This window comes from Phaseolus vulgaris, chromosome 1 (genome assembly GCF_000499845.2).
Source record: "Phaseolus vulgaris cultivar G19833 chromosome 1, P. vulgaris v2.0, whole genome shotgun sequence".
NCBI classification, from domain to species: domain Eukaryota; kingdom Viridiplantae; phylum Streptophyta; class Magnoliopsida; order Fabales; family Fabaceae; genus Phaseolus; species Phaseolus vulgaris.
Window position 1 is genome coordinate 36,479,086 of NC_023759.2, and position 25,934 is coordinate 36,505,019.

Below are 25,934 nucleotides of genomic sequence, written 5' to 3' on the forward strand. Positions count from 1 at the left end.
TTAATAAATTAACGAACATGTTATTGCATAATTCTACCTCTTATTCTGTACAGAACATTCCGCATAAAATCAAACTTTATCTAACTCTGACTGCATATACATGATGGAGATGTTAACTGATACATATCTGACTTGAAATGAAAAGATTCGTGCTAATTATATATTCTATCATCGATGAAAAACCACGGTAATATATTATTTTCTATGGCCTCTAAAAACCCATGTAATCTTGCAAAAAAACCATGGGAGCATTCTCTTAGTAGACCTGCTTGAGCACTTCAGACCAATATGCTGTTCTTTGTTTGATACGGGGCTCAGCTTTCAGGTGTTTGCCTTTGAGCATTTTTCAATTAGAAATTCAAATGCCCAATCATTCCTCTGGCTGAAACATTGTGTATGATGAACTGGTCTCTGTCTTGGTAACCTGCACTTGAATTTACAAGAATGTTACAAGCAATTCTGATCTTACCATATACAATCAATTGTTTCGTACTGCCCTCCCCACCCCGCCTTATTATTGTCAGAAAAAAGCTATAGTGCGTTTTTCTCTAGAAATTGTTGGATGATAATAAGAAAATTTTGGGCAACCAAATCTCCAAGAAGTAATAGAAGGCTCGAAAGTAGCGATGTATATAAAATTACAACTTCTGGCTCTGTAATTCAAAATTTCATCCATAGGTTCTCCACTTTGTGTCAACACGAAGAGAAAGGGACCTTTTTGCGTTAAAAGGCTTAGAAGAAGTGAGAAGCACTCGTAATAATGTTCAGCTTTACATTCACCATATTGATCCAAGAGATTACAAATTAAATTTGTTGACTCTACCATGCTGGCTTAATAGAATAGGAAATCATGTAATCACAAGACTTAAAAAAGATCATTATAGGTGATAATTCAAATCAGATTTTACTGACAACAAATTTTAATTGATATACTCACAAACTCCGGCAGATTATATTGATATACTGGGTTTTCTCCCGAATTTGATGAATTATTTTTTTTTAATATCAGTTGACATGATCTATAAAATGGACCATCAGACGCTCTCTACTATTTTAGCTCTCTTGAATAACTTTTCATGTAATTTCAATAAAGTAAAACACTTGGTCATTATACCAACCTCAGTCGTACGAGAAAGGCCAGCAGGATGTACGGGGGGAACAAGAGACGTCCAGAGAACAGGATCTACCATTGGATCAACAGTATTGTAAGCTGTCAAAAGTGGTTGAGACAAGAATGGTGTCAAAGGATAGACATTTCTTTGAAGAGGCATTGTCCCACTCATTCCCATTGCAATGTCAAGCCGATCATTGCCTCCATCATGATTTGATGGTTTCTCAACTGCCTTTCCATGATCCAATTTGTTGACTGTATTTTTGTTTTCATTCTCATCGTTATCAATACTATTTTCCTGTCTCTTTGACGCTTTCTCTTGCAAGCTCTTGTAAGCAGCAGATTGTGAAAGGATACTTAAGGCAGAGACCGAAGAACTTCTTTGCTTTTTCTCATTGTGTGGCCTGCCTAACTGTGGCATCTGATAAGGTTCTGTAGGTTGAACTTTCTGTTCCAATTGCTTTAGTTCACTGCAAATATCTCCAGCAGAACCAAGTTTTTTTTCTTCTGATAATCTTGTACCAGAGTCAGAATGTCGAGTCTTATTAGATCCCCACCATTTGATGTGACTTGTTAAATCAATCTTTCTTTCTATGCAGAAACCACTGACATATTCACTTTCTGCTGCTGAATCATCCCCTGCACCTTTAACGTTGTAAAACAATAAGACGATAGTTACCTACCAGATAAACAGGTAAAAATAGTTGAAAATACTATTTTGTTTTTTCCAATAGCCATAGGTGGTGCACAAATGGACGTGCTTCATATAACTCTGTTTGCTAGAAGATTAACTTGAACTTTAAATTTGATTATGACATACCATAATGCATGCTATTGAAGTAATCAGATCCAGACATGCGGCCATATGACGATTCCCATCGACTAATTTTGTTAGCACCACATGCAAGATGAACGTTTAAGTTAGCAGTCAAATCCACATCAGATTTTATACACTGGATGAATGACAGCTATACCAGATCATAAAAATCTGTAGCTGTGTAGCAAAGCAGAGAAGAACTAGTTCCCCATACATACCCACCCAAACCCGAGGAGATGTGGATATAGATAAGTTAATTTCCAGACAGCTTCAGTAAAAGAGAGTTGTTAGATTCACACACCTGGAGAGTCCACGATATTTTGATAGTCCTCTAGAAAAACCACTGCTCTTCCTGCAGAAAGCATCACGTGTAAGCAGCAGCATGGTTACATGATATAAAACATTTTAAAGCATATACACACCGCCGTAAAGATGCAAGGTACTCTTCTCTCGACACATTCTGCATTTCTTCAAGATCTCTTGTATAGTCAGTCACCTGCAGCACACACATCAAAAGTGCTATAAAAAATTACTATATTCACCAGAGACAATTATCAAACACCCTTCTCCAAACAAAGGGCACCGGATCTATAGTCTCCACTGTCAAAAACCTAGTCATCAACAAAATAAATCCATCTTATTCTACCTAATACCTTAGGCAAAGTAGGCATCATAGATACTGTACCAAATAGTCAATAGTTATCATACATAACTAATAGGACACAATTTTCATTAACTTACTGGAAAGTTAATGAGAGTCCCTGGACCCCAGTATTTGAGAGCAGCAAGATCATAAGCTCTAGCAGCTGCTTCCTCGTCATCATATGCCCCTATCCAAAATCCATCAGCAACTAACATCATTACCTTACAAAAGGATGCAGCACAAGAAATTTCAATGATGATGATAAGCAGAAGAATAAGACCATATTTGGATAAACTTCTCCATGTACAATTAGAGCAGAGAGCAAAATAAGAAAGTTACTAAATTAAATTATCCCATCCACAGGCTCTTTCATCTAATTTAAGAGGTGTGTATAAGTTGATTTTAACATACAGAATAAGTTTAATCCATTTGGTCATTTTTTTTCTCCTACACGTATTTTATTTCGAAGTTTATACAAAGATGATCTAATACAAGAGAACTGAGCACCGCATCGCAAACTCACCCAAGTAAACTGGCGCCACCAGGAACGAACCATTGTCCAACGAACCAATTCCGAACAACGGGAAAAACAAAACAGGTAAGCAATTTCAGCCAGACAAAAGTCCAAACCCGAAACGAAGAACAAACCAAACCAAACCAAACCTTGTTTTCCCTTCTTATTCTGATTCTGATTCCACGTACTCTTATCCCAGAGATGCGCTTCATAACGACCAGTCCACCTATGCCTAATCAATCCACAAATTTCGGTTAGCAAAAATCCAAGACACATTTTCATGTCACCCTCGGAACCATTCCATTAGTCGATCGGCTTCAACTTCCGAGAAAAAAAACTCCATTCATTTAATCCAAACAGAACTAACTAAGTAACTACCTGGTGACACCGCGGTAAATTGAGCTGCGTTTTCCAGCAGCGCAGGGAGGCATTTTGCTGATGCGTTCTTTGGCAGTGCAACCTCTTTCCTTCTTCGCTTTCTTCAATCCTCGGTAGAGTAAGAGCTGATCGGTTGCCACCGCCACTTCCGACGTCTCCGCGGACTTTCCGGGATCGGAGGAAGACGAAGCCATGATCGAAGCAAACCCTAACCCTAACCTGAGAGAGAGAAAAGTGGTGTGCGCGTGTGAGTGTGAGTGTGAGTGATTGGAATTTGGGAATGGAATGAAGTGAAATGGGAGTGGGAGTGAGTGAGGGGGAAAATTACAAAGGAAGAAGGAGGAATGAGTGATGAGCGGGGTTAGTTACCAAAATGCCCTTTCCGGGTTTTGAAATGACCAATGTGTAAAGTGGCACTGTGAGGCGATGTAACGGCTAGGACCCCCTGAGGGTACGCATGTCATTTCACGGCTTTTTTATTAGTATGACCATTGTGCATGTTCGGTGCCACTTGTTGTCTGCTCCTCATTCCGCTTCCCAAACTCACCATGCTACTAACTTCCCACCAATAATTTTTTTAATCATCTTATTTCTTATTTTTTAATATAAAAAAATAGCAAATGAGAATGGACCAGTTTTTTGAATTTTTTTCTACCAAAAATAGTATCTTTTAAAAAAAACTCTCAAATTAACTCAATATATTTTATTTTTTCGAATGGTTATGTAGTGGTTGAGAATTTGAATTTGGTTCTAGGGGAGCAGGGAATTCGATTTTTTTGAGCTGAATTCTCAACTGATTTTTTCAATTTTCAGCTCCGAAAAATTTATTCCAATCGGCTTTGTGAGAATCAAACTCATTTAGAAAAAAAAAATTTAAAATAATTTGAGATTAAATTTTAATTAGTTTGAGAAAAGAAAAAAAAGTTTAAGGGTGAATTACTTTTTGTTTTGTAATATTGGTTTTATATAATTTGGAATTAAATTTTTTATTATTATAATGGTTTGTAGAAAAATGAAAGATATATGAAAATTTAAAATCTGACAATATTATTATTGGTCTCGAATCTAATGATGAGTTTCAAGAGGAGTAGTTTCAAGAAGAATGTGAGTAGTATTTGATGAGTTCCAATATACAACAAAGAAAGTGCATTCTATGATAAAATAAAGTAAGCATTAGATAAGTATAAATTGTTCTATAACCAATGCATTTGTTGGACATAGGATGATCTCTTGAACATATTTAGCAAATTTGACTAAGAAGTTGGGAAAGACACTAGAATTCTGACTTAAAGTCATTCATACTTTAAACAAGAACAATTATTGATAAGATATTTGACAATCTCATACAACTACTATTCCAAAAAACTATTTGACATCATCTTTGAAATACTATAATATGAAAACAAGTTATAAATTAACTATTGAAATTCAGTTAAAGTTCTTTCTTAATAAAAAAACTCACGATTCAGTATAAATATAAAATAATGTTAAATTCGTATAACTGACCAATCATTGGAAAAATACTTAACTTCTTCATTCAAGTATGCAACGAGAAAAATCACTTGTCACTACCCGTGGATTGTTTGTTAAAATCAAAATTTATACAATAGAACACTTAATAAACTGATTAGAGAATTACACGACAATATTTTTATTAATATCACGACATACAAAAATTCACTCTTGGTTGAATGTGTATCAATTTATTCAAATAATAATTATGTTTATAAGTTTAGGTATCTTTTTCTTTTTAGCTTTAGTTGTCAAATAAATGAATTTCAAATAATTGTCACTAAATATTCAAATTTTATTTATTAAATATCAATGATATATGTTTTCTTTATATAAGTTTCTTTTTCAAATATTATTACATAAATTTATTATTATATTTTAGTACATTATAAAATAAATTTCAGATTAAAAAATTATTCCATTCAAAATACGATTTATTTGTTAATTTGACATTTTAAAATTTTAATTTTAATCATAAATCATTATTAATCATTTTCAATTTTTATCACCAAATTCATCATATCAAATATATTTTTTAATAATAAATTTCAAACAATCATACTTTTTTTTTAATTTATTTATTAAACATCTTAAAAAAATTCTTTTAATTTTTTTCCACATCCAAAAATTTAATTATCATCATAGACTTAACAATAACAATAAAAATTATTAAATTATTAAATTTTATTTTAAATTTTTATATCATCCGAAATTCTAAAATTAAAATGATATTTTCTATTATAATATTTTTTTAAATGATTGATATCTAAAGTAGTTTCTATTATTAATAAAAAAATTAAAATAGTTTCTAAATTGGTATCTAACCATTAACCTTGCTAGTTAATGGTTAGATATAATTTTAGAAACCATTTTATAAATTTTTATTAATAATAGAAAACGCTTTAGATATGAATAATTTTTTAATCTCTAAATTAGTATCTAATTTAGTTAATATAATAATTAATTATTTTTTGTCTCTAAATTTAATTATTATTTAATGATTTTCTTGTATCATAAATTTAGATTATTATTTACTGATTTTTTTATAGTGTGATAATTCTTTACTTGTAGGTTTTGATGTTATTAAAGTGAGTGTAGATGCATAAATCAATTAATCTCATGGAAATGTGTTTGTAAAAAAATAATTTATACCTAATTCCTTTAAACTATCTACCATGCCCTAAATTCATGTTTATAACAGGGCATAATATAACAATAGATGACAAAAGCATAAATAATTGTCATGTGAATTATTTTTAATCAAATATTCATCAAGCAAAGACCTTATTTAGATATTTAAATGTGTATCTATCCTTATCTCTAATTTTAAGGAAGTAAATCTTCAATTTAACTTTTAACTATATTTCTGTGTAATTTGTTTCAAACACGGAGAAGAAAATAGGACAAGGTTGTTTTTTCTTCTCAAATATGTAAAAATGTAAAAAGTACAATTTATGAAGAGAATAATCACGTATTTTATATATAAATAAAGAAAAAAAATGTGAAAATTGTCATAATTAATTATATACTAAACATAACAAACTATTTATGCTAGATAATCATGACCTAAAAATGTTATCAATATTTTTTTATAATAATAATGATTAAAAATTAATATTAAAATAATAAATTAAATTACTAATAACAAAAAACTATACTTATTTCAATTATTTTACCCAATTCAAACAAACTTCTCAGTTTTTTTTTCTCACCTAATTCAAACCACCTCTTTATATTTTGTTTTATAGCTAATTTTTTTAATGGCTTTTACTGTTACCAAACATTTGTATGTGAATCAAATTAAGTTAAATTAATATAATCATTTTTTTCTTCTACTTCGAAGTAAATGACACAAATGTTTTTTTTTTAGTTTAGTAATCCCATCTTCCTTTTTTTCACTCTTATTCTAATTCTAATTGAAATGCTTACCATAATCAACAATTGGTTGAATATTCTTGATAGAAAGTTGGGTATGTTTTTAAAAAAGAACAAGAGGTAGGACATGTGGACAAGATGATTAGGTACACTGCAAGTACAAGTACTTATCCATTTGGTTGAAGTAAAGAATTAGTACTTTATTTGTGAATTAAAGTTCAAAGAGTAAACTAATTGCTTTTTAATTGAGAAACAAAGAATTTGTTAGAATTGTATGTAATTTCAGATCATTTAAAAAAGGAAAAAAAATAAAAGAATTCATTTTTTTGGAAATTTCCTTTTCAAAAATGGGAAAATCTATTAGGAAGCTTCCTTTTCTCTTAGCCAGTATCTCAAATTTTGAGAGAAAAAAAAAAAGGATAAAGACATTTTGATAGCTAAGAAGTTACATGTTTGAAAATTACAAAAAGAAAGAACAAAATAGAATACGCTCCCAGTGAATTTAGAGAAGAGAATTGAAGATTAAACAAATTTGAAATTCAATGGTAGCTTCAAAGAAGCACAAAGAGGGAAATGTTTTAATATATTTAGAAAAACATATACTGAATTTTTTATATTTTTTATAAAACTTTTTATTTATGTTCTTAAATCATTTGTTGATCAATGTTGGAACAACTCACAAAAAATGTAAGAAAAGGTAGCGGCTAAAAAACAATAATAAATAAATAATATTTTAATTTTATTTAAAATTGGTTTTAATATGGTAAAACCTTTTTTCACATTATCACTCATCAATGCATACCCAACATATTAAATATATATATTATATATTCACTAAAAAAAGTGTAAATATGTTAATGAATAATGGTGTATTGAGATAACATTAGACCTTAACAATATGTCAAAAAGAGAAAAAAAAATTGCATTAACAAAGCACTAAAGTTAAATTTAATAAAGAATTTTTTAAAGTAACAAACTAAAAATCAAATTAATTTTAGTATCATTTACCCTAATAGAAAGAAATTGATGATGAAACATAAAATCATAAAATAAAATAAAATGCATTGAGTTTTCCATAATATGAGTGTAGTGTAGTGATTGGAAAAGTGGACAGGAAGATCAGAAATTTCAGAAAATGATTCAGTTTGATTATTGGTTGGGAGAATAATTTTGACCACTTTTGACAAACCCTAAATCTTCAAGATGCTCTATCATTGCATGCAAAACTTTAGTTAACGGTTTGATGAATTTCATCACTTTATCCTTTTCTGGTGCCATGTTCCAACATCTCAGCATTTGTTTTTAACTTTTTACAGACACCTTTTCTTTTCATAACCTTTCTACACTGATAGAACAGTAAAATCGCCATTAAATTATAACTCAAACTCTTTTCTTCTTTTCAATAACACATTTCTAATTTTATCTGTTACCATTTGCTACTTATAGAATCAAAATTTTAACTGTTATTAGATTATTCTAAGAATACTATTATCAACATATATAGCCATTATTTATGGCTAAACATGGTTAAGATTCACATACTATATACTATTTTCTTTCCCTTTTTATAAGAAAAAGAAGATGCCTACTGTGATGAATTAATGATACTGGTATTAAAGAGTATGATCAAGAAATATGATTTTCCTTTAGACAATTTCTTTTATTACCTTAGTATTTTTTTTTTCTTGTATCTTCATACCTATGGAGAAAAGTATAAATTATTCATAGGTCAAAAATATTTTAAATTATACCATTCTGAAATATATACTAAATTAAAAAATATATTTTTAAAAGATATAATTTAAAAGTATAAATCATATGTCTTCTCCCTGAAGACGGTAGGGTTTTGTTTTCTGCCGCGCGGAGCCGCTATTTGGCTCTCCAATTCCAATTTCCCTCCGCGTTCTTCACTGCATTGATTCTTCTTCCTCTTTCTCTTCTGATCAAAATAGACCGTAGGCGGTGAAAACCAAATCCTTCCCTCAAATAGGATCACCCCATTTGGGGGTTTTAGGGTTTTCTACTACAGGTCCGGCACGGTCGACGGCGGTGACTGCAGAGGTGGTGGCTCACGTGGTGGTGCGGTGCGGTCGCTATTTCGTGTGTTTTGCGGAATTTTTTGGCGGCAACTTGTTAGCCTTTTAAAATGGCGGAGGGCTCTGCGGGTTTCCTCATTCCATGGACTTGTTTGATGGATCGAAAAGTATGCCCTGATAATAAAGTATACTCTATGTCCGGTCAAAGGAAGACTTTTGCTCAGGCTTTGGGAAATACATGTGACATTCCTTTGTCCCAGCTACCTACCCCTTGTATTAAGGGGGACATGATTGCTGTCCGGATTGATGAGGCAGATTACTTGGCTGGTCTTGAGGATTGCAAAACCCATCTCCATGGTCGGGTTATTCTATCTAAGGGGGATAAACCTCTCACACACCTAGATTTAACTAAAAAGTTGCAGCCGGTGTGGAAAGCTCTTGGACCATGGAAAGCAATTCCTCTTGGAAAAGGTTTCTATGAGTTTGAGTTCGCTTCTATAGAAGACATGCGATGGGCCCTCGGGATGGGTTCGCTGAAGTTATCTCCTGGTTTATTGAGATTGTTTGCCTGGACAAAAGACTTTGTCCCAGCTACCATGAAGAGTACCAAAGCTCAAACATGGGTTAGAATCTACCATTTGCCTTTGGAGTATTGGAAACCAAAGACAATATATTCCATCGTTAGAGGCCTTGGTACTCCTTTGTCTTTGGATGAGCATACTATGAGAAAGAATAGGGGTATGTTTGCTAGAGTGTTGGTGGATATTGATCTACTGTCCCCTCTCTCCGATCAACTTTTAGTTGAACGTCCAGACTTTGCTTTTGTAGCTGGTGTGGAATATGAATGGCTCCCTCCATTTTGCTCTCATTGTAAGATGATTGGGCACGAGCTTGCTCAGTGTCGGGCGATCCATGACCAGGGTCGTGTTCTTGGGCCTCAACATAAACCTTCTCAGAAGGCATCTTCTGATGAACGGGACCAAGGGAGGATTCCTAAGCAACGTAAAGAATATAGAAAAAAAGATCCGGAGACAAAACTCGTGGAAGGCCTCATTGATAAGTTGAAAGTTGATGAAACAGGTGGAGTGGAGGATGATTTTGCAGATATGCCTCCTCTTGAGGATGCTTCAGATCATGATAGGTCCTCACCCAAGCAGGGGTTGTCCACTCCCACTTTGGATTCACTTGCTGTTATGCAAGCTAAGGACTCAGATTCAAATTCAACAACTTTTATTGATGATCATCATGTGGAGATATCTGTTCCTGTGATTGTACCATCTCCGTTGCGTACTACCTCTCCTCGGAGGGTTAAATCACATGCGGATACTAATGCACCAGTTCCTAATGTGGAGGTCTCTGCTATTGTGACTGTACCATCTCAGTCGCCTCATACCTCCCCTCGGAAGGCTAAATATCTTGGGGATGTTAAAGCAATATCGTTGGTCCTTCAAAATCACTTTTCTGCTCTTGATGGTTTGGAAACTACAGATGTGGGAGGTGATTCTCTTATTGGAGCGTCAACTATTCCGTCTACCATTGTTGGAATTAATTCTGATCATATTGAAAATCAGGTTGTTTCAAAATTTTGGGCTGACTCTAATGACATGGAGGAGGATGACAGTGATAATGGGGAGGAAACAGTTCGCACTAAAAGAAAACCAGGGAGACCACCTAAGGGGACTGGTAAATCCAGGAAAACTGCTAAGGCAGTTCTCTCTACAACGTCGCAATGAAGGTCTCTTCATTTTTTTGGAATGTTAGAGGATTGGGAAACCACAAAACTGTGGAGATGTTGCTTAGTTTACTTAACCTACATAAACCTCTCCTGGTTTTTCTTGCTGAACCCATGATGCCGTACACTAATGTTTTCGACGTCCTTTTCAAATCTGTTAATATGCATTTGGTGGCTACGTCTCCTATTGTTAATAAAGTTGCTAAGCTTTGGTGTTTGTCGGTTCCTAATCTTGTCCAAAATTTCTTGGTTAATGATCAATTTATCTCTGTAACTTGTCGTCTGCAGGATAAAAGTTTTAGCTTTGCAGGTGTTTATGGTGGTAACACATACTTGTCTAGACGATTTTTATGGAGGGATCTTAGTTTCTTCACAGGGCCTTGGTGTATTCTGGGAGATTTTAATGTTGTGCTCTCGGCGGATGACTGTAAAGGGGGGGTGGCTCCTAATCAGATTTCTTGTAATGAATTCCTGGACTGGATTAATACTAATAATCTTTCTTGTATGCCTTTTACTGGATCTTGTTATACTTGGTGTAACGGAAGGAGAGGGTTGCATAGAATTCACAGAAGACTGGATAGGGCTTTATGTAATGGAGTGTGTCTGGATGAATGGGAATCTTGTACTTATCAGGTTCTTGTTAAAAATTGTTCTGATCATTCCCCTATTCTTGCTAGTCTTGCTAGTAATTCTTTGCGGAAGGTTAGCAATTTTCGTTTCTTTTCGATGTGGCTTCAGGACACTTCGTGTCTAAAGCTTATTCATGATTCTTGGGCTAATCAGGTTGTTGGTTGTCCTATGTTTATCTTACAACATAAGTTAAAAAGGTTGAAACTTGAGCTCCGAGACTGGAATAAAAATTCTTTTGGTAATGTTCATAATGGAGTTCTTCTTAAGCAGGGCATCCTTCTTGGTATTCAAAAGAGCTTAGAGACTGCTAGTTTGTCTGATAGTGATGGACTTCTCTGTCAAGAAAAGATTGCTAAGGAGGAGCTTGATCATGCTCTTCACTGTCAATATTTGTTTTGGAAAGAAAGGGCTAGGATGTCATGGTTCAAGGATGGAGATCGAAATACTGCTTTTTCCATGCGGTGGTCAAAAGGAGAAATAATTCTAGTGGGATTCATCGTCTACGGATTGATAATGAGGTTACGGAGGATCCTAAAATCATTGAGGATCATATTTTGGACTTTTATAAAAATCTTTATGCTGAGTCTATTTCTAATGTTCTGGATACTGATAATATGGAAGATTTTATTGGTACTTATATTCCTGCGATGGTTTCCTCTGAGGAGAATATGATGTTGATTAAATGTCCAGATTTTTCTGAAATTAAAAATGTTGTCTTTAATCTTAACGGTAATAGTGCTCCTGGTCCTGATGGTTTTGGTGGTGTTTTCTATCATTCTTACTGGGAAATTATTGGGACAGATGTTTGCAATGCTGTTCAACAGTTTTTTAAACAAAACTGGGTTCTTCCTGGAATGAACAGTAATGTGGTATCTCTTATTCCAAAGGTTCAGGGTGCTGATTCCATTAAAGATTACAGGCCAATTGCTGTTGCTAATTTCAAGTTTAAGATTATTTCCAAGATACTGGCGGATAGGCTTGCACTTGTGGCTGCTAGAATCATTTCTCCTAATCAATATGGATTTGTGCAGGGTAGACAGATTCAGGATTGCATTGGTATTGCTTCTGAAGCTATTAACATGCTTTCTATAAAGGTTAGAGGAGGTAATGTGGCTTACAAAGTTGATATTCATAAAGCTTTTGACACTCTGAGTAGGAAGTTCTTATTATTAGTTTTAAAACGCTTTGGTTTTCACCCCTCATTTGTCGGTTGGATTAGTACAATTCTCCGTTCAGCTATGCTTTCTATAAGAATAAGTGGTAGTTTGGTGGGTTTTTTTCCTTGCAGTCGAGGGGTAAGACAAGGTGATCCATTGTCTCCTTTACTTTTCTGTCTTGCAGAGGAAGTTCTTAGTAGAGGTCTCTCTAAGCTTGTGAATGATAAGAAGATTCTAAATATGGCCAGTCCGCAAGGTTATCTCATTCCCTCTCATATTTTGTATGCTGATGACATATTTATTTTTTGTAGGGGGGATATTAAGTCTCTTAGAAATTTGAGTTCTTTTCTTAAAACATATGGTGATTTTTCTGGTCAATATATTAATAACTCTAAAAGTAGTTTCTTCACCATGGATAATTCTCCAAGATTTGCCACCAAAATTCAAAATATTCTTTCCTGTAGTCATGGTTGTTTGCCTTTCAATTATTTAGGAGTGCCTATCTTTGTTGGTGCTCCAAAGTGTCGGTTTCTTCAACCTTTGGCTGATAAAGTTAAATTGAAGCTAGCATCTTGGAAAGGTAAATCTCTTAGCATGATGGGTCGAATTCAGCTGGTCAATACAGTGATTACTGGATCTCTAGCTTATAGTTTTAATATGTATAAGTGGCCTGTTTCACTTATTAAGCAAGTTGAGCAGTGGTGTCGGAATTTTATTTGGACTGGTGATATTCTGAAAAAAGGTATTGCTACCGTTAATTGGGGGAAAATTTGTTCACCTCTTGAGGATGGAGGCTTGAATATTATTAATCTTCATCATGAAAATAATGCATATCTTCTTAAGCTTGCTTGGAACTTTGCTTATAGCGACAAACCTTGGTCTTTACTCTTGAAAGTCAGGGTTCTTAAATCAAAATATGAATTTAGAACGGTTTATAGATCTTCCTCTCTCTAGCCTGGAATTAAGCAATTTTATTCTACCATACTTGACTATACTTCTTGGACTGTTGGTACAGGTTCTTTTATTAATTTCTGGAATGATAAATGGTGCTCTACTACTTCTTTAGCAAATATTGCAGGGTTATCTGATGGTGTTAACATTCTGGATACAGTCTCTCAATTTTGGACAGGTTGTGATTGGAATATTTCCTTCTCTTTACAGCAGATGCCTCATTTTTTTAATCATATAATAATTAGAGAGGAACAGGATATTCCTAATTGGATTCTAAATGAGTCTGGTCGTTTCACTCTTAAATCGGCTAGGACTTTTTTCTTGGAACCAGGAGTTCCAGGTGGTTGGGGTAAATTCATTTGGTCTTCATCTATTCCGCCTTCCAAAACTCTAGTACTCTGGAAAATTTTTCATGGGCGACTTCCTACAGATCAACATATTCAAAATAAGGGTTTGCATATATGTTCTATGTGTTCGCTTTGTGAAAAGCAAGAGGAATCTATTCAACATCTATTTTTTGAATGTTCTAACGCATTGCATATTTGGAGTTGGGTACGACAAATTTTTCTTACTTCTCATTTCTCTAATAAGGATGATCTACTTTCTTTTATTAAGAGTGATGGTAGTCCTTTGGTTAAATTGATTAAGCTTGCGGTGATAACCTTTTCTATATGGATGATATGACGTATGAGGAATTATGCTAGATTTCAGGATAAGATTGGGGTTTCTAAGGCTATTTTGATAATTAAAGATTTAACTTGTCTAGTGGGAAATTCGTCTAAAGCTTCAATGAAGAATGATATGTTGGACTTCAATGTGATTAAGTTTTTCGGTATTAAGACTCGTAGTGGTAAAGTTCTTCGTCCTCTTCCTATTAGATGGGAATTTCCTTCACCAGGCTGGGTCAAAATTAATACTGATGGGGCTGCTAGAGGGTATCCTGGTCTTGCTACTTGTGGAGGTATTTTTCGTGGGAGTATGGGAGAATTTATTGGTGCTTTTTCAGCGTTTCTTGAAGTTCAAACTGCTTTGGTTGCTGGCTTGAATGTGATTCTGCCTTGGTTTGTGCTGCGTTTACTGCTAGGACTAATGTTCCGTGGATGCTTCAGAATCGATGGAATACTTGTCTTAATTTTTGTGGGACAATCAGGTTTAGGGTAACTCATATTTTTCGTGAAGGGAATGCGTGTGCAGATAAGTTGGCTAATTTAGGATTTATTCATAGAGAATCATTTCATTGGTATAATAGACTCCCAGCTAGTCTGTTCTTAGAATTCTTTATGAATAGGTATAATCTACCTATGTATCGTTTGTGTTAACATATGGGTTTTGGTCTAGTCCCCCCATATTTTTGTATTTTCTTTCTTTTTTCTTTTTTTAGTAATTTTTTTTTCATGTGATGGCAAATGATTGTTGTTACTTGAGGTGTCAGCTTAGCTGAGATGTCAAGTTGCATAGTGATGCCTAACACGAAAACTTTATAAAAAAAAAAAATCATAGGTATAAACAATTCACAATATATTTTTAAATTTTACTATCTAAAAGATAAACCAAACATTTCAAAGAAAGGCATGAAGAAACCCACAACCATATACAAATAATTTGTTGTCTTTGAAGACAACAAAATTCAGCTATCTTGTTCTTTATCATCATATAAGTGTTGGGTATGAAGCCAAGATCAATTGAGTTGGGTTGATTAAATACCATGTTTAGTGAGTGAACTTAATCATTGTGTCTCCTGTTGGAGATCCCACATCGACTAGAGATTAGAGCCTTTCATTGTATATAAGTGGGTGCAAACCTCAACCTCATGAGCCGGTTTTATGGGGTTGAGTTAGGCTTAAAGTCCACTCTTTCGTAATATGGTATCAGAGCCATTTCGAGCCTATCCTAGCGAGTATTTGTTGGGCCTATCGTGCCACCCGCTATCAGGCCGCTATCGGACCACCCATAATATATAGTCCCACGCACGAGTTGGCAGTCTCGGCGTGAGGGGGGTGTGTTGGAGATCCCACATCGACTAGAGATTAGAGCCTTTCATTGTATATAAGTGGGTGCAAACCTCAACCTCATGAGCCGGTTTTATAGGGTTGAGTTAGGCTTAAAGTCCACTCTTTCGTAATATGGTATCAGAGCCATTTCGAGCCTATCCTAGCGAGTATTTGTTGGGCCTATCGTGCCACCCGCTATCGGGCCGCTATCGGACCACCCATAATATATAGTCCCACGCACGAGTTGGCAGTCTCGGCGTGAGGGGTGTGTGTTGGAGATCCCACATCGACTAGAGATTAGAGCCTTTCATTGTATATAAGTGGGTGCAAACCTCAACCCTATAAGCCGGTTTTATGGGGTTGAGTTAGGCTTAAAGTCCACTTCGTAACATGGTATCAAAGCCATTTCGAGCCTATTCTAGCGAGTATTTGTTGGGCCTATCGTGCCACCCGCTACCGGGCCACTATCGGACCACCCATAATATATAGTCCCACGCACGAGTTGGCAGTCTCGGCGTGAGGGGGGTGTGTTGGAGATCCCACATCGACTAGAGATTAGATCCTTTCATTGTATATAAGTGGGTGCAAACCTCAACCCTATGAGCCGGTTTTATGGGGTTGAGTTAGGCTTAAAGTCCACTTCGTAACATCTCCTTTATCATTTTTATTTAAAGAGATCATCATACTTGTAATTGGGGTGCAACAGGACAAAAATAAAACCTAATAGTTACCCGTGTGGATGTATGTTGCAGTTGGCGACGAACCATGTTAAATCCTATGTTGTGTTATTTTTTTGCAGTTGATTCGTGATTGTGTGTGTTGCTTCCGCGTGCATTTTTTCCCATCAAGTGGCATCAGAGTTTGGTTCGTTTACACATTAGAGATTCGATAAGTAGAAATTAATCGACGCAACGTGAAAATTGCGGCGTCCCAAAGCTAGGGATTCGCAGGGGCGGCAGTGGCATCCCAAAGCTAGGGTTTCGTAGGGGCGATATCGGCGTCCCAAAGCTAGGGTTTCGCAAGGGCAGCAGTGACGTTCCAAAGCTAGGGTTGTGCATTCTGGAGGTGTGTTGTGTTGGGTCTATTAGTGTCTAAGTTCAAGAGGGGAGGGGTGAATTGAGCTTATAAAATTTTCGCAGGAACACACAATTTTCAGTATACCAGAGGCAAAAAGAACAAATTGTTTTTACATGAAACAGATTGATTCTTCAGAGCAGTCTAGCACAATTTGAATTTGTTCAATGTAGAATTGTGATTAACAGAGAATTACAACAGAGTCAAATCAGCTGAATATTATGAGGATGAAGGATACAGTTATGCTTAGAAACCAAACAAATTTACTCAACACAAGGTTCTAAGGAGAATGGTTCTTTCTCATATTTTAATGAATAGATTGTTTGTTCACAGATCACTTAAACCATCATATACAACTGTCTTGTTTGTGATTAGAAAGCTTTAAAAAATCAGGAAGAACAGTTTTTACTTAAACTCAGAATTAACAGATTCAATTTCAAAAGAACAGATTTAGTTCTTGACAGAATTAAGCAAAACCAGAAGTGAGTGTAGGGATGAAAAGAAAAGGCACACAAGTATTTATACTGGTTCACTCATACAGAGCTACGTCCAGTCTCACCTTACCCCAAGGTTGAATCCACTAAAAACAGTACCAATTACTTACAAACACAGCAGTTCTTGAACACTACAAGAACAACACAATCAATGCTGAAAAACCCTATTTCAACACACCTTGCACTCCAAGAAACCCTATCAAGGAGTGACTAACACATACACCTTTACAAACCAGAATAAAGGAAAGATTACACCTGAAAAGAAGATGCAAGAACTCAAAACCAGTAGTTCAATTTGCTGCAGAACTGCATCAGCACCTTCACCAAGATCAAAGGTTTCCTAGAACAAGCACACTTGAAAATCTCTTTGGAAAACCTTTCAAAAATCTTTTGATCCTTCTTCTCACATGGAAAATGTTTGATCTCTGTCAAAAACGTAATTGCTCAGCTCCTTTTCATGTGAGAGAGACTTTTCTTTATATAGAAAACAATTTCTAACTTCTTTTCAAAAAAACAGTTGAAAAACATTTATGAAAACAACAAATTCATTTTTGAACTTAACAGATTTATTTTGTGAAAACCGCCAACTCAGCTAACTGAAATAACTGTCTGAGTTGTACCTTTGGTGCCCTAACTAACTTGTGAAAAACCTTTCAACTGACCAAAGAGCAAACCGATTCTTTCACAGTGAAACAAATTAAAAGATAGCAAATAGGCCAGCTCAGCTTTAACGGAAATAACTAACTAAGCTTTACCTGTGGTGTTTTATCAGAACTTTAGAAAAGCCTTTTAACAGAGAAGAAATAAATCGATTCTTTCTCCATAAAACATATTTATTTGTGTACTGATTTAAAACTTTTAAGAGCACTTTAAAAACTTTTCAAAAACCATTTAACCGCATCATGTGCTTGATCTAGGCTTGGTTAGGCATCTAGGATAGATCATGTAGCAAAAGGCAACCTTACACAAATACAAGCCTACATACAAGATCAACTAAACCTATTACAAACATTACAACAAACCAGCTATTTTTCTACATCAAACACATACTAACACTAGGTAGAGAAGAGGCTTCATCCATCTTCAACATGTTGGTCTAAGACGACACAAAGTGCAGTGCGACAACAGTGACCAACGACGGTGGTGGTGTGAAGCGCCAGTGCAATGGGGAATGCGACCAGGTCTGTTGGTGAGTGATTTTGGGTGGTGCAATTTTTGTGTTCTTCATTTAAAAAAAAAAGATTGCCAAGATCTGAAATTAGTTGTACCAAGTATCTCGACTAATCGTTTCAGATGGCAGAAGTCGGAAAGTTCCGAATTGAAAAATTCGATGGTATAGATCTCAGTTGGTGGAAAATGCAAATTGAGGATTTGCTAGTTCAGAAAGATTTGGACCTGGTTTTGGGTGACAAGTCAAAAAAGATGTCTGATGCAGAGTGGGTAGGTTTGTATCAAAAGGCTATGTCCATTATTCGACTCTCTTTGACCAAGAATGTTGTGTTCAACATTCTGAAGGAGAAGACAACAAAAGGTATCATGGAAGCATTGTTTAACATGTACGAGAAGCCATCTGCTGCAAACAAGGTGTTTTTGATTAGAGAATTGGTAAACACAAGGATGAAGGAAGACAAGGTGTTTCTGATTAGAGAATTGGTAAACACAAGGATGAATGAAGACAGTTCAGTTACTGAGCACATCAATAAAATGAATTTGATCTTAGTCAGATTTACGTTAGTGGGCATTAAGTTCGATGATGAAGTTCAAGTTTTACTACTGTTATCGTCTTTGCTTGACAGTTGGTCCGGAAAGGTTACAACAGTTACCAATTCAGCGGGATCCGATGGATTCACTTTTGAGAAGATTCGTGATCTCATTCTTGGCGAGGATGTCCGAAGAAGTAGTTTTGGGGAATTATCTAGTGAATCGCTATATGTCATCAGAGGTAAGAAAAATATCAGAGATAGTGGGAGCAAGAACAAAAGAAGAAGTGAGTCAAAGACTTGGGATTGCTCAAGTGTAACATGTTGGAATTGCAAGGAGGTGGGGCATTTCAGGAATCAATGCCCAAATGATAAATAAGTCAACATTGCAGAAGACTCCGCGGACGAGGACCTCTTAGTCTGTTGCGCGAATAGTAGTGTGAATTCCTGGGTCATGGATTTGGTGATTCATTTCATGCTACCCACAACAGCGAAACATTGCAGAATCTAATTATTGGAGACTTTGGAAAGGTAAGACTAGTAGATAACAAAACTCTTGATGTTACGAGCATGGGTGACATAATGTTTAAGACACCAGTTAGTTTTTGGACTTTAAAGGATGTCAGAGTTGTTCCAAGCTTGACAAAAAGTTTGATTTCTGTTAGGCAGTTGGACGAACAGAGACATGAAGTGAAGTTCGGAAATCAGCAGTGGAAGGTCGTCAAAGGAAATCTTGTCATGACCCGTGGAAGAAAAAGAGGTTCGTTGTAAATGGTCGAATTATCGTTTGAGAGAGTGACCATCCCAGTTCAGAAGATAAACAAAGTCTAGTTCACAGAATCTCGTGGGCAGAAGAGGGTTATCTTTACAAGAGAGAAACTCAGAGCCACATGTCAGATTCAGGATGAACAAGCATGGAAAGGTTCAGGTAGACCAGTCAGAGGTACTTATGGCAGTGGGAGCGCGGGTCGTGCTTCAACTGAGGTTCCTAGAAGACAGTGGGTTAGGAGAACCAGTATTCCAGCTGTTGAAACATCTCTAGAAAATTTATTATTGAGTATGGAGTATGTTTGTTCTTAGGCTTCTAGGATCCAACAATTCATGTAAGTGGTAACCGGTAGGAATAAAGGATGGGTCAATGGCAGTTTCAGTCATGACAAACGTGTTGAAACTCATGGGAGTTTCAAAGAATTCTTCAAGATGATTAAGAAGGCAGGTGACAACTAGAGGTGGAATAATGAGTTTCGTCGACAGATTTCAGAAGTACATGTACACAGTTGAAGCGCATGTGAACATTGTTTCGTGACTTCAAGTGGGAGATTGTTGGGTATGAAGCCATGACCAATTGGTTGGGCTGACTAACCATTTAGTGAGTGAGCTTAATCATTGTGTCCCCTTTATAATTTCTATTTAAAGAGATCATTGTACTTGTAATTGGGGTGCAACAGACAGAAATAGAAATAAAACCTAATAGTTGCTTGCCCATGTGGATGTAGGTTGCAGTTGGCGACCGAAACACGTTAAATCTTGTGTTGTTTATTTCTGCAGTTGATTTGTGATTGTGTGTTGCTTTCACATGCATTTTTTTCCATCAATAAGAATGTTTGTAAAAAAGGAAAAATTTCTAAAAAATATAATTATATTTTGATAATTTAATAAATTTATACAAATACTTAATACCTACTATTTTACTCTCTTTATTTTTCTTTTTTTTTATAATTAATTATAAAAATTTAATTTTTTAATAAGTACATTATTCTTAAAATCATATTCTCAAGTTATTGTATAATTTTCTAATTACTTTTCTAAAAAAAATGATGCAGACTAATTTGAAAATCCTCATAACTTCAAATGAAAATAATATTATTTTAATTTATACAATTTTTTTTTAAAATTAGACTGATAGGTACTTGAAACTATCAATAATAATAATAATAATTTGCACTAAATATTTAAGAATAAAATATAGAGATAGTTTGTTTCTTGGAAAAATTATGTATTGAGTATAAAATATGACTAAATTATATTCATAACCTTTATATTTATATAGAATCACGTCTAATATGTTTTGTTATTTGATTTAAAAAATAGTATCAAAACACACCGTTATGAATAAACAAGATAACAAAATATAATATAAGTAACCTTTTAACTCATTTATAATTTGATTTTAATATACACAGTCGTTTTTTTTTCCGTAATGTGAGTATATATATATATATTAATTCTTTAGATTTTAACCTTTATATTTTAAAATATTATGCAAATAAATTTGAATTTAAAAGTAATTCATATTTAAAATAATAAATTAATAAAGATAATTATAAATCAGAAATTTAATTTGAATTTCATATGATAGAAAGGGTTACATCATTTATGTTTAAATTTGATATAATAATATTGTGATATGATTAGCTGAAATTTAAAGTAAATATGTTAATATTATAGTAAGAAAAAAAAATAGGAAGTAAACAATCTCACAAAATTTGAATTAAAAACAATAAACAAATTTGTATAAATAAACATGTAATTGAAAAAACATTAGAAAAAAATTAATATGTCTAGAAATTGCTATAACATATAAGTTTTAATACAATAAGAACATTATATAGTATAAATATGCACATGTACATCTCCTACGCTTCCATCCCAATGACATTACTAATACAATATTTAAAAACACATGGAAGATAAAAGACAAATATAATCAAATAAAATTTACTGATATAAATTTTTATACAATAATATAATATTTATATTGTCAACTAATTGATGGTATATTTGACAAAATTAATTTATAAGCTAGTTGATCAATGATAACTTAATTTCTATATTTATAACTTAAAATGCATATTAGTATAAAATTGTAAATCTTCTTTCATCTCATTGTGGACAAAATATACTAATCAAACTATTATAAAATTTAACCAAACGGTATGAAAGAAATAAGTTAAATTATATAATGATTTAAAAGAATTATTGAATTTAATTATAGTCTAGTTTGAATGAATTAAGCCATATTAACATATATCATAAATATAAAATAACATTATACACAGATATCTATGATGAATATGAATAATCTAACGTACATTTGAAAATTGTGCCAATTTTGTACAGGTTGAAAATTTTAAATCATCATAACTTTCAATATTGAATCTTTAACTTTGAATTTGATATGTTTTTTAGTGACAGGGTAGATATACACTATACTGAAATGCACAAAAATGTAAAACTATTGAATATTATTTTAATGAACATAAATTCAGAATAAGTGTGCTTCTTGGAAACAAAAAAAAAAGATCATTTATTTTCCTAACTCCTTGAATTATAAGTAAACACAACATCACATAACGTGTAGGGTGACTGAAGAGTTACTTAGATTTTGCAAAATATAGTATCACACTTAGCATTCAAACTTTTCCCCCAAGATAAATTTAAATATTCAATACAAAGATTTTAAAACAACCAATATTGATAAATTAAATTATCTAATAAATTGCACTCTCTTGGTAGGAAATAAACTCAATGAATTATACTGATAAATTAATTGAAAAGGATTAGAAGAGTGAACGAACTCAAACTTTAAATTGTTTTTAGTTTTGAAGTGCTCTTGGATTGAAAGGTTATAGTGGAAGTGTGTAATCAAGAGGTGTAACTGCAATTCATTTGAATCATCACCATCAAACCAAAGTCGATAAGTTCCTTATTTCAATGTCCACTTCCTCAATTCCTGTGAGGAAACACACTATTAATTAGAATACAAATTTATCTAAGGTGTATGTTACTAACCTTATATTTTCCCAAAAAAACTATTGGTATTTACAATCTCAATTAACTCACTATCACATATTATTGGGTGTATCAAGATCTCATAGGAATCAAAACCAAAGGTGTTTTATGACTTGTTGTTTTAATTAGCATCCATGCTTGTTTCACACCCCATTCCTTTTAAGTTACTCTTTCACTCTCTACCTCCTCCTCTGTCACCAATCTGCCACCACTTCTTTCTCCAAATATCATTCATCATTTTGGGTTCCAACAAGATGGGAAAAATGTTCAAATCTACTACCAAGTCTTCACCACCTGTTGCAGACTCTGCTGTTCCTGACTCTGCTGTTCGCAAAGACCATGTATGATTCAATAGTTTTATGATTTGGCTTTGTAGGTTTGTGGGATTCAATAAAAGTTGTAGTATTAGGCTTTCTCTTCTGTATTTGAGATTACATTCTTTTTAACAATAACCATTTTCTGTTTTTGATTTCCATGATTTTGATGATTGCAGGTTGTGGCTGATCATGACACTGATAAATGTATCATGATTGGTAGTATTCCAGTATTGCTATCTAAAAAGTCACCTAGTTGCAATTCAATTGGTGACAAACAACACCCTGAGTCAATGTCTAATTCTAATCATTCAATTTCCTCGTCAAGGAACGCCACTAATGTTTTTAACCCAAGAAATTCCAAGAGGAAAACTCGAGTTCATTTAGAATCTGCCTTCAGTGGAGAAAAATACAGTGTACCAAGCTCCAATTTTGAAATTTCTAAGTTACCACTTCCAAACAAAGTTTCCGAGACTAACTTGTCAACTCCCCAAGATGAATCACTTCAAAGTAGTAAATATTGGTGGAAGAAACCTGATTCTTTTAATAGACCTCATAATAGTAACACCAATTCAAACTACGCTGCAGTTGGTGCTCCCAAGTTGAATTCTTCAGTTAACAAGCTACAGTTCAGACCATATGACATTTGCACTCATGGAAGAAGAAATCATGTTTTAATAGGAGCTACTTTGCCTGGAGAAAACAAGGAAGGTAGATTTGAGATGCAGGAGGAAAAGACAGAAGGGTTTGTGTTGAGGCCTGGGATGGTTCTCTTGAAAAATTTCATAAGCCATGATGATCAGGTACTTCATTTTCACTTGCTTCAGCATGTAGGATACTGTTTTCTAATTCCTTTTAACATAGAATAAGTAGAAATTTCAATTTATAACAAAAATTATTTTGCAGCAACCATTGTGTTAAATAAGACTCTTGTCATTATTACTATTACTATTTTAGGCAGAGAAGATGGTTTAACATGTTAAATTCTTGAATCAATAAGATAAACACATTAAACTGACTTTGCTAGTATAAACTTTTGATTCAATAGATCAAATTACTGATTTTTAAATCAATTGTATTTTGTTTCTCAACTTTAACTGCAGTTACAGTGCTTGGTGCATCACACACACTGTTTTCTTGGACACCAATTGCACAGTTTGATCAAACTTTATCTGATTTCGAGAGTAGGAAGAGGTTGACTACTTTGACAGCAACAAATAGGACAATAAGAAGAGACATATTTTTGGAAATCAGCTAATTGTGTTTAATATGATGCATAACATGCAACTAATTTGTTCTACTATCTTTTGTTGGATTGTTGCATAATGCATTTCATTCATAAAAGTTTCCCATGTATCCATTATGTTGCAATGTAATTTTATTACCATTTGCTGAAAAGTTGTTAATCATATCTTGTAACTTTAATTAATTTACTGTAACATTTTTAGGTGGGGATAGTGAAAGTTTGTCGGAAACTTGGTCTAGGCCCTGGAGGATTCTATCAACCAGGATATGCAAATGGAGCAAAACTTCGATTAAAGATGATGTGTCTTGGTATGGATTGGGATCCTCAGACCTATAAATATGGAACCAAACGAGCATTTGATGATAGCACCCCACCAAGTATTCCCAATCAATTCAGTGAACTAGTAGCACGATCAATCCAAAAAGCTCAATCTCTAACTAAAGAGGAATATAGAGTTCATGATGTGAACGATGTTCTTCCTTCAATGACTCCTGACATCTGCATAGTAAATTTTTATACAAACTATGGAAAGCTTGGTCTTCATCAAGTTAGCACCTAACTTCCTACACTACTTTGATTTGCTTCTCATTGTGGAAACTGATGAAATACATTGTTATTTATTGACTTACTCTTACATTTCTATTTTTCACTTGTGCTAATAGTAACTTTTCTGAATAAGTTTTTGGATTATTGATATGATTTTTGGTTGTTCTAGTCAAATCTAGTCTGAATTGTCTTATTGGTCTATTTTCACACTGCTAAATACTATAAAGCATTAAGCTTTACATTTTTATGTTAGTTGTTTTATGTTATAGTATAGACAAACTCCCTCATGCATCTAACATGAAACTGCTTAATGCAGGATCGTGATGAAAGCAAAGAAAGTCTTCGAAAAGGGTTGCCTGTTGTGTCCTTCTCTATTGGTGATTCTGCAGATTTTCTTTATGGGGATGAGAGGAATGAAGAGGAGGCAGAGGCTGTAATTCTAGATTCTGGAGATGTGTTGATATTTGGTGGTGAATCTCGACATGTTTTCCATGGTGTGCCATCAGTTTTACCAAAGTCAGCTCCAAAACAATTGTTGAGAGATTCTAATCTTTCTCCTGGTCGACTCAATCTTACATTCAGACAATATTAATGTTCTTCAAAGAATTGCTATTTATGTTGTTACAGACATCTTTTTTACACTCATTTCTTATTATTGTCCAAGTGAAATAGTTTAATGTTACATTGCTACCTTGAATGTCACTTCTTTATAATTATCATAGTTACATATGAAGTTAGCTAGTTGAATTTAGTTTACTATTTGATGTTGTGAGCACAGAAAAAAAAAATCTTGATGAGTTAATTTTAATGTCATGTTTCACCAAAATTATATGTTTTTTATGTTTTTCTTCTTTATTCAAGACCTCTGATGAAGATTCTGTTAGCATGAACTGTCCAAATAACTTATGGAATCGCATTCTACAGAACTTTGTTTGAATGTTTATACATGAAATTTTTTGAATATTTTGCTTGAATGAAGGTAAACAGTTATGTCTAGACTAACCCATTTCACTTTGTAAATTAAAATTTTACATTAACGTTTTAAGTTTTTATAAAAAATAAATAACCTTTCTTTTGTTATAAAGGTAAATATGTAAAGGCAGGTTCGTTTCATAATTTTGTTTTTATACATATTCTTTTATAAGCATTCTTCAAAACTAATATATTCTAATATTTTTAAAATTAGTTTGTCTTTGAACCAATAGAGTGTTACTTTAAAGTTTGGCTGACAATGAATATCTGATTTATCCAGATTTACTACTCACTTAATAAAAATTAATCTAATTCATTTTAAATTAATATTTGAAATTCTGGTAGACAAAAGGATTATTTCTGCTTGTGTTTTTGAGATTGGTAGTATTTGTTAATACTTTATATCTTGAATGATTGTTTTCAGTTTTTTATTAGGTTTTTACTGTTGG

At 33.7% G+C, this 25,934-nt stretch overlaps 2 protein-coding genes across 6 annotated transcripts; one reads left to right on the forward strand and one right to left on the reverse strand.

The window, feature by feature from the left end:
- On the reverse strand, positions 1–3,837 carry LOC137814034 (AP2-like ethylene-responsive transcription factor At2g41710). Of its 5 annotated transcripts, none has more exons than XM_068616563.1 (9): positions 3,464–3,784; positions 3,235–3,317; positions 3,095–3,103; positions 2,670–2,758; positions 2,351–2,424; positions 2,230–2,280; positions 1,932–1,993; positions 1,119–1,750; positions 1–424 (listed from the first exon to the last, which is right to left on the reverse strand). In XM_068616563.1, the coding sequence occupies exons 1-9, from the start codon at positions 3,655–3,657 to the stop codon at positions 371–373; spliced, it is 1,248 nt and encodes a 415-aa protein (XP_068472664.1). In that variant the 5' UTR covers positions 3,658–3,784; the 3' UTR covers positions 1–370. The 5 variants fall into 5 exon arrangements, with proteins under 5 accessions (XP_068472664.1, XP_068472663.1, XP_068472660.1 ...); XM_068616562.1 differs by having other exon boundaries at positions 1,119–1,756; positions 3,464–3,783; XM_068616559.1 differs by having other exon boundaries at positions 1,119–1,756; positions 2,670–2,792; positions 3,464–3,780.
- Positions 3,838–22,498: 18,661 nt separating this feature from the next.
- LOC137816166 (DNA N(6)-methyladenine demethylase ALKBH1D-like) lies at positions 22,499–25,238 on the forward strand. The gene is made up of 4 exons (XM_068619247.1): positions 22,499–22,748; positions 22,901–23,524; positions 24,170–24,514; positions 24,830–25,238. The coding sequence occupies exons 1-4, from the start codon at positions 22,542–22,544 to the stop codon at positions 25,103–25,105; spliced, it is 1,452 nt and encodes a 483-aa protein (XP_068475348.1). The 5' UTR covers positions 22,499–22,541; the 3' UTR covers positions 25,106–25,238.
- The last annotated feature ends 696 nt before the right edge of the window (positions 25,239–25,934 follow it).

Coding starts and splice junctions, on each gene's coding strand:
- LOC137816166 (XM_068619247.1), top strand. CDS start 22,542: ATGCTTGTTTCACACCCCATTCCTTTTAAGTTACTCTTTCACTCTCTA. Junction 23,525..24,169: donor TCATAAGCCATGATGATCAG/GTACTTCATTTT, acceptor TAACATTTTTAG/GTGGGGATAGTGAAAGTTTG. Junction 24,515..24,829: donor GAAAGCTTGGTCTTCATCAA/GTTAGCACCTAA, acceptor TGCTTAATGCAG/GATCGTGATGAAAGCAAAGA.
- LOC137814034 (XM_068616562.1), bottom strand. CDS start 3,657: ATGGCTTCGTCTTCCTCCGATCCCGGAAAGTCCGCGGAGACGTCGGAA. Junction 2,281..2,350: donor TACCTTGCATCTTTACGGCG/GTGTGTATATGC, acceptor TGCTTTCTGCAG/GAAGAGCAGTGGTTTTTCTA. Junction 1,757..1,931: donor CTTCAATAGCATGCATTATG/GTATGTCATAAT, acceptor ACAACGTTAAAG/GTGCAGGGGATGATTCAGCA.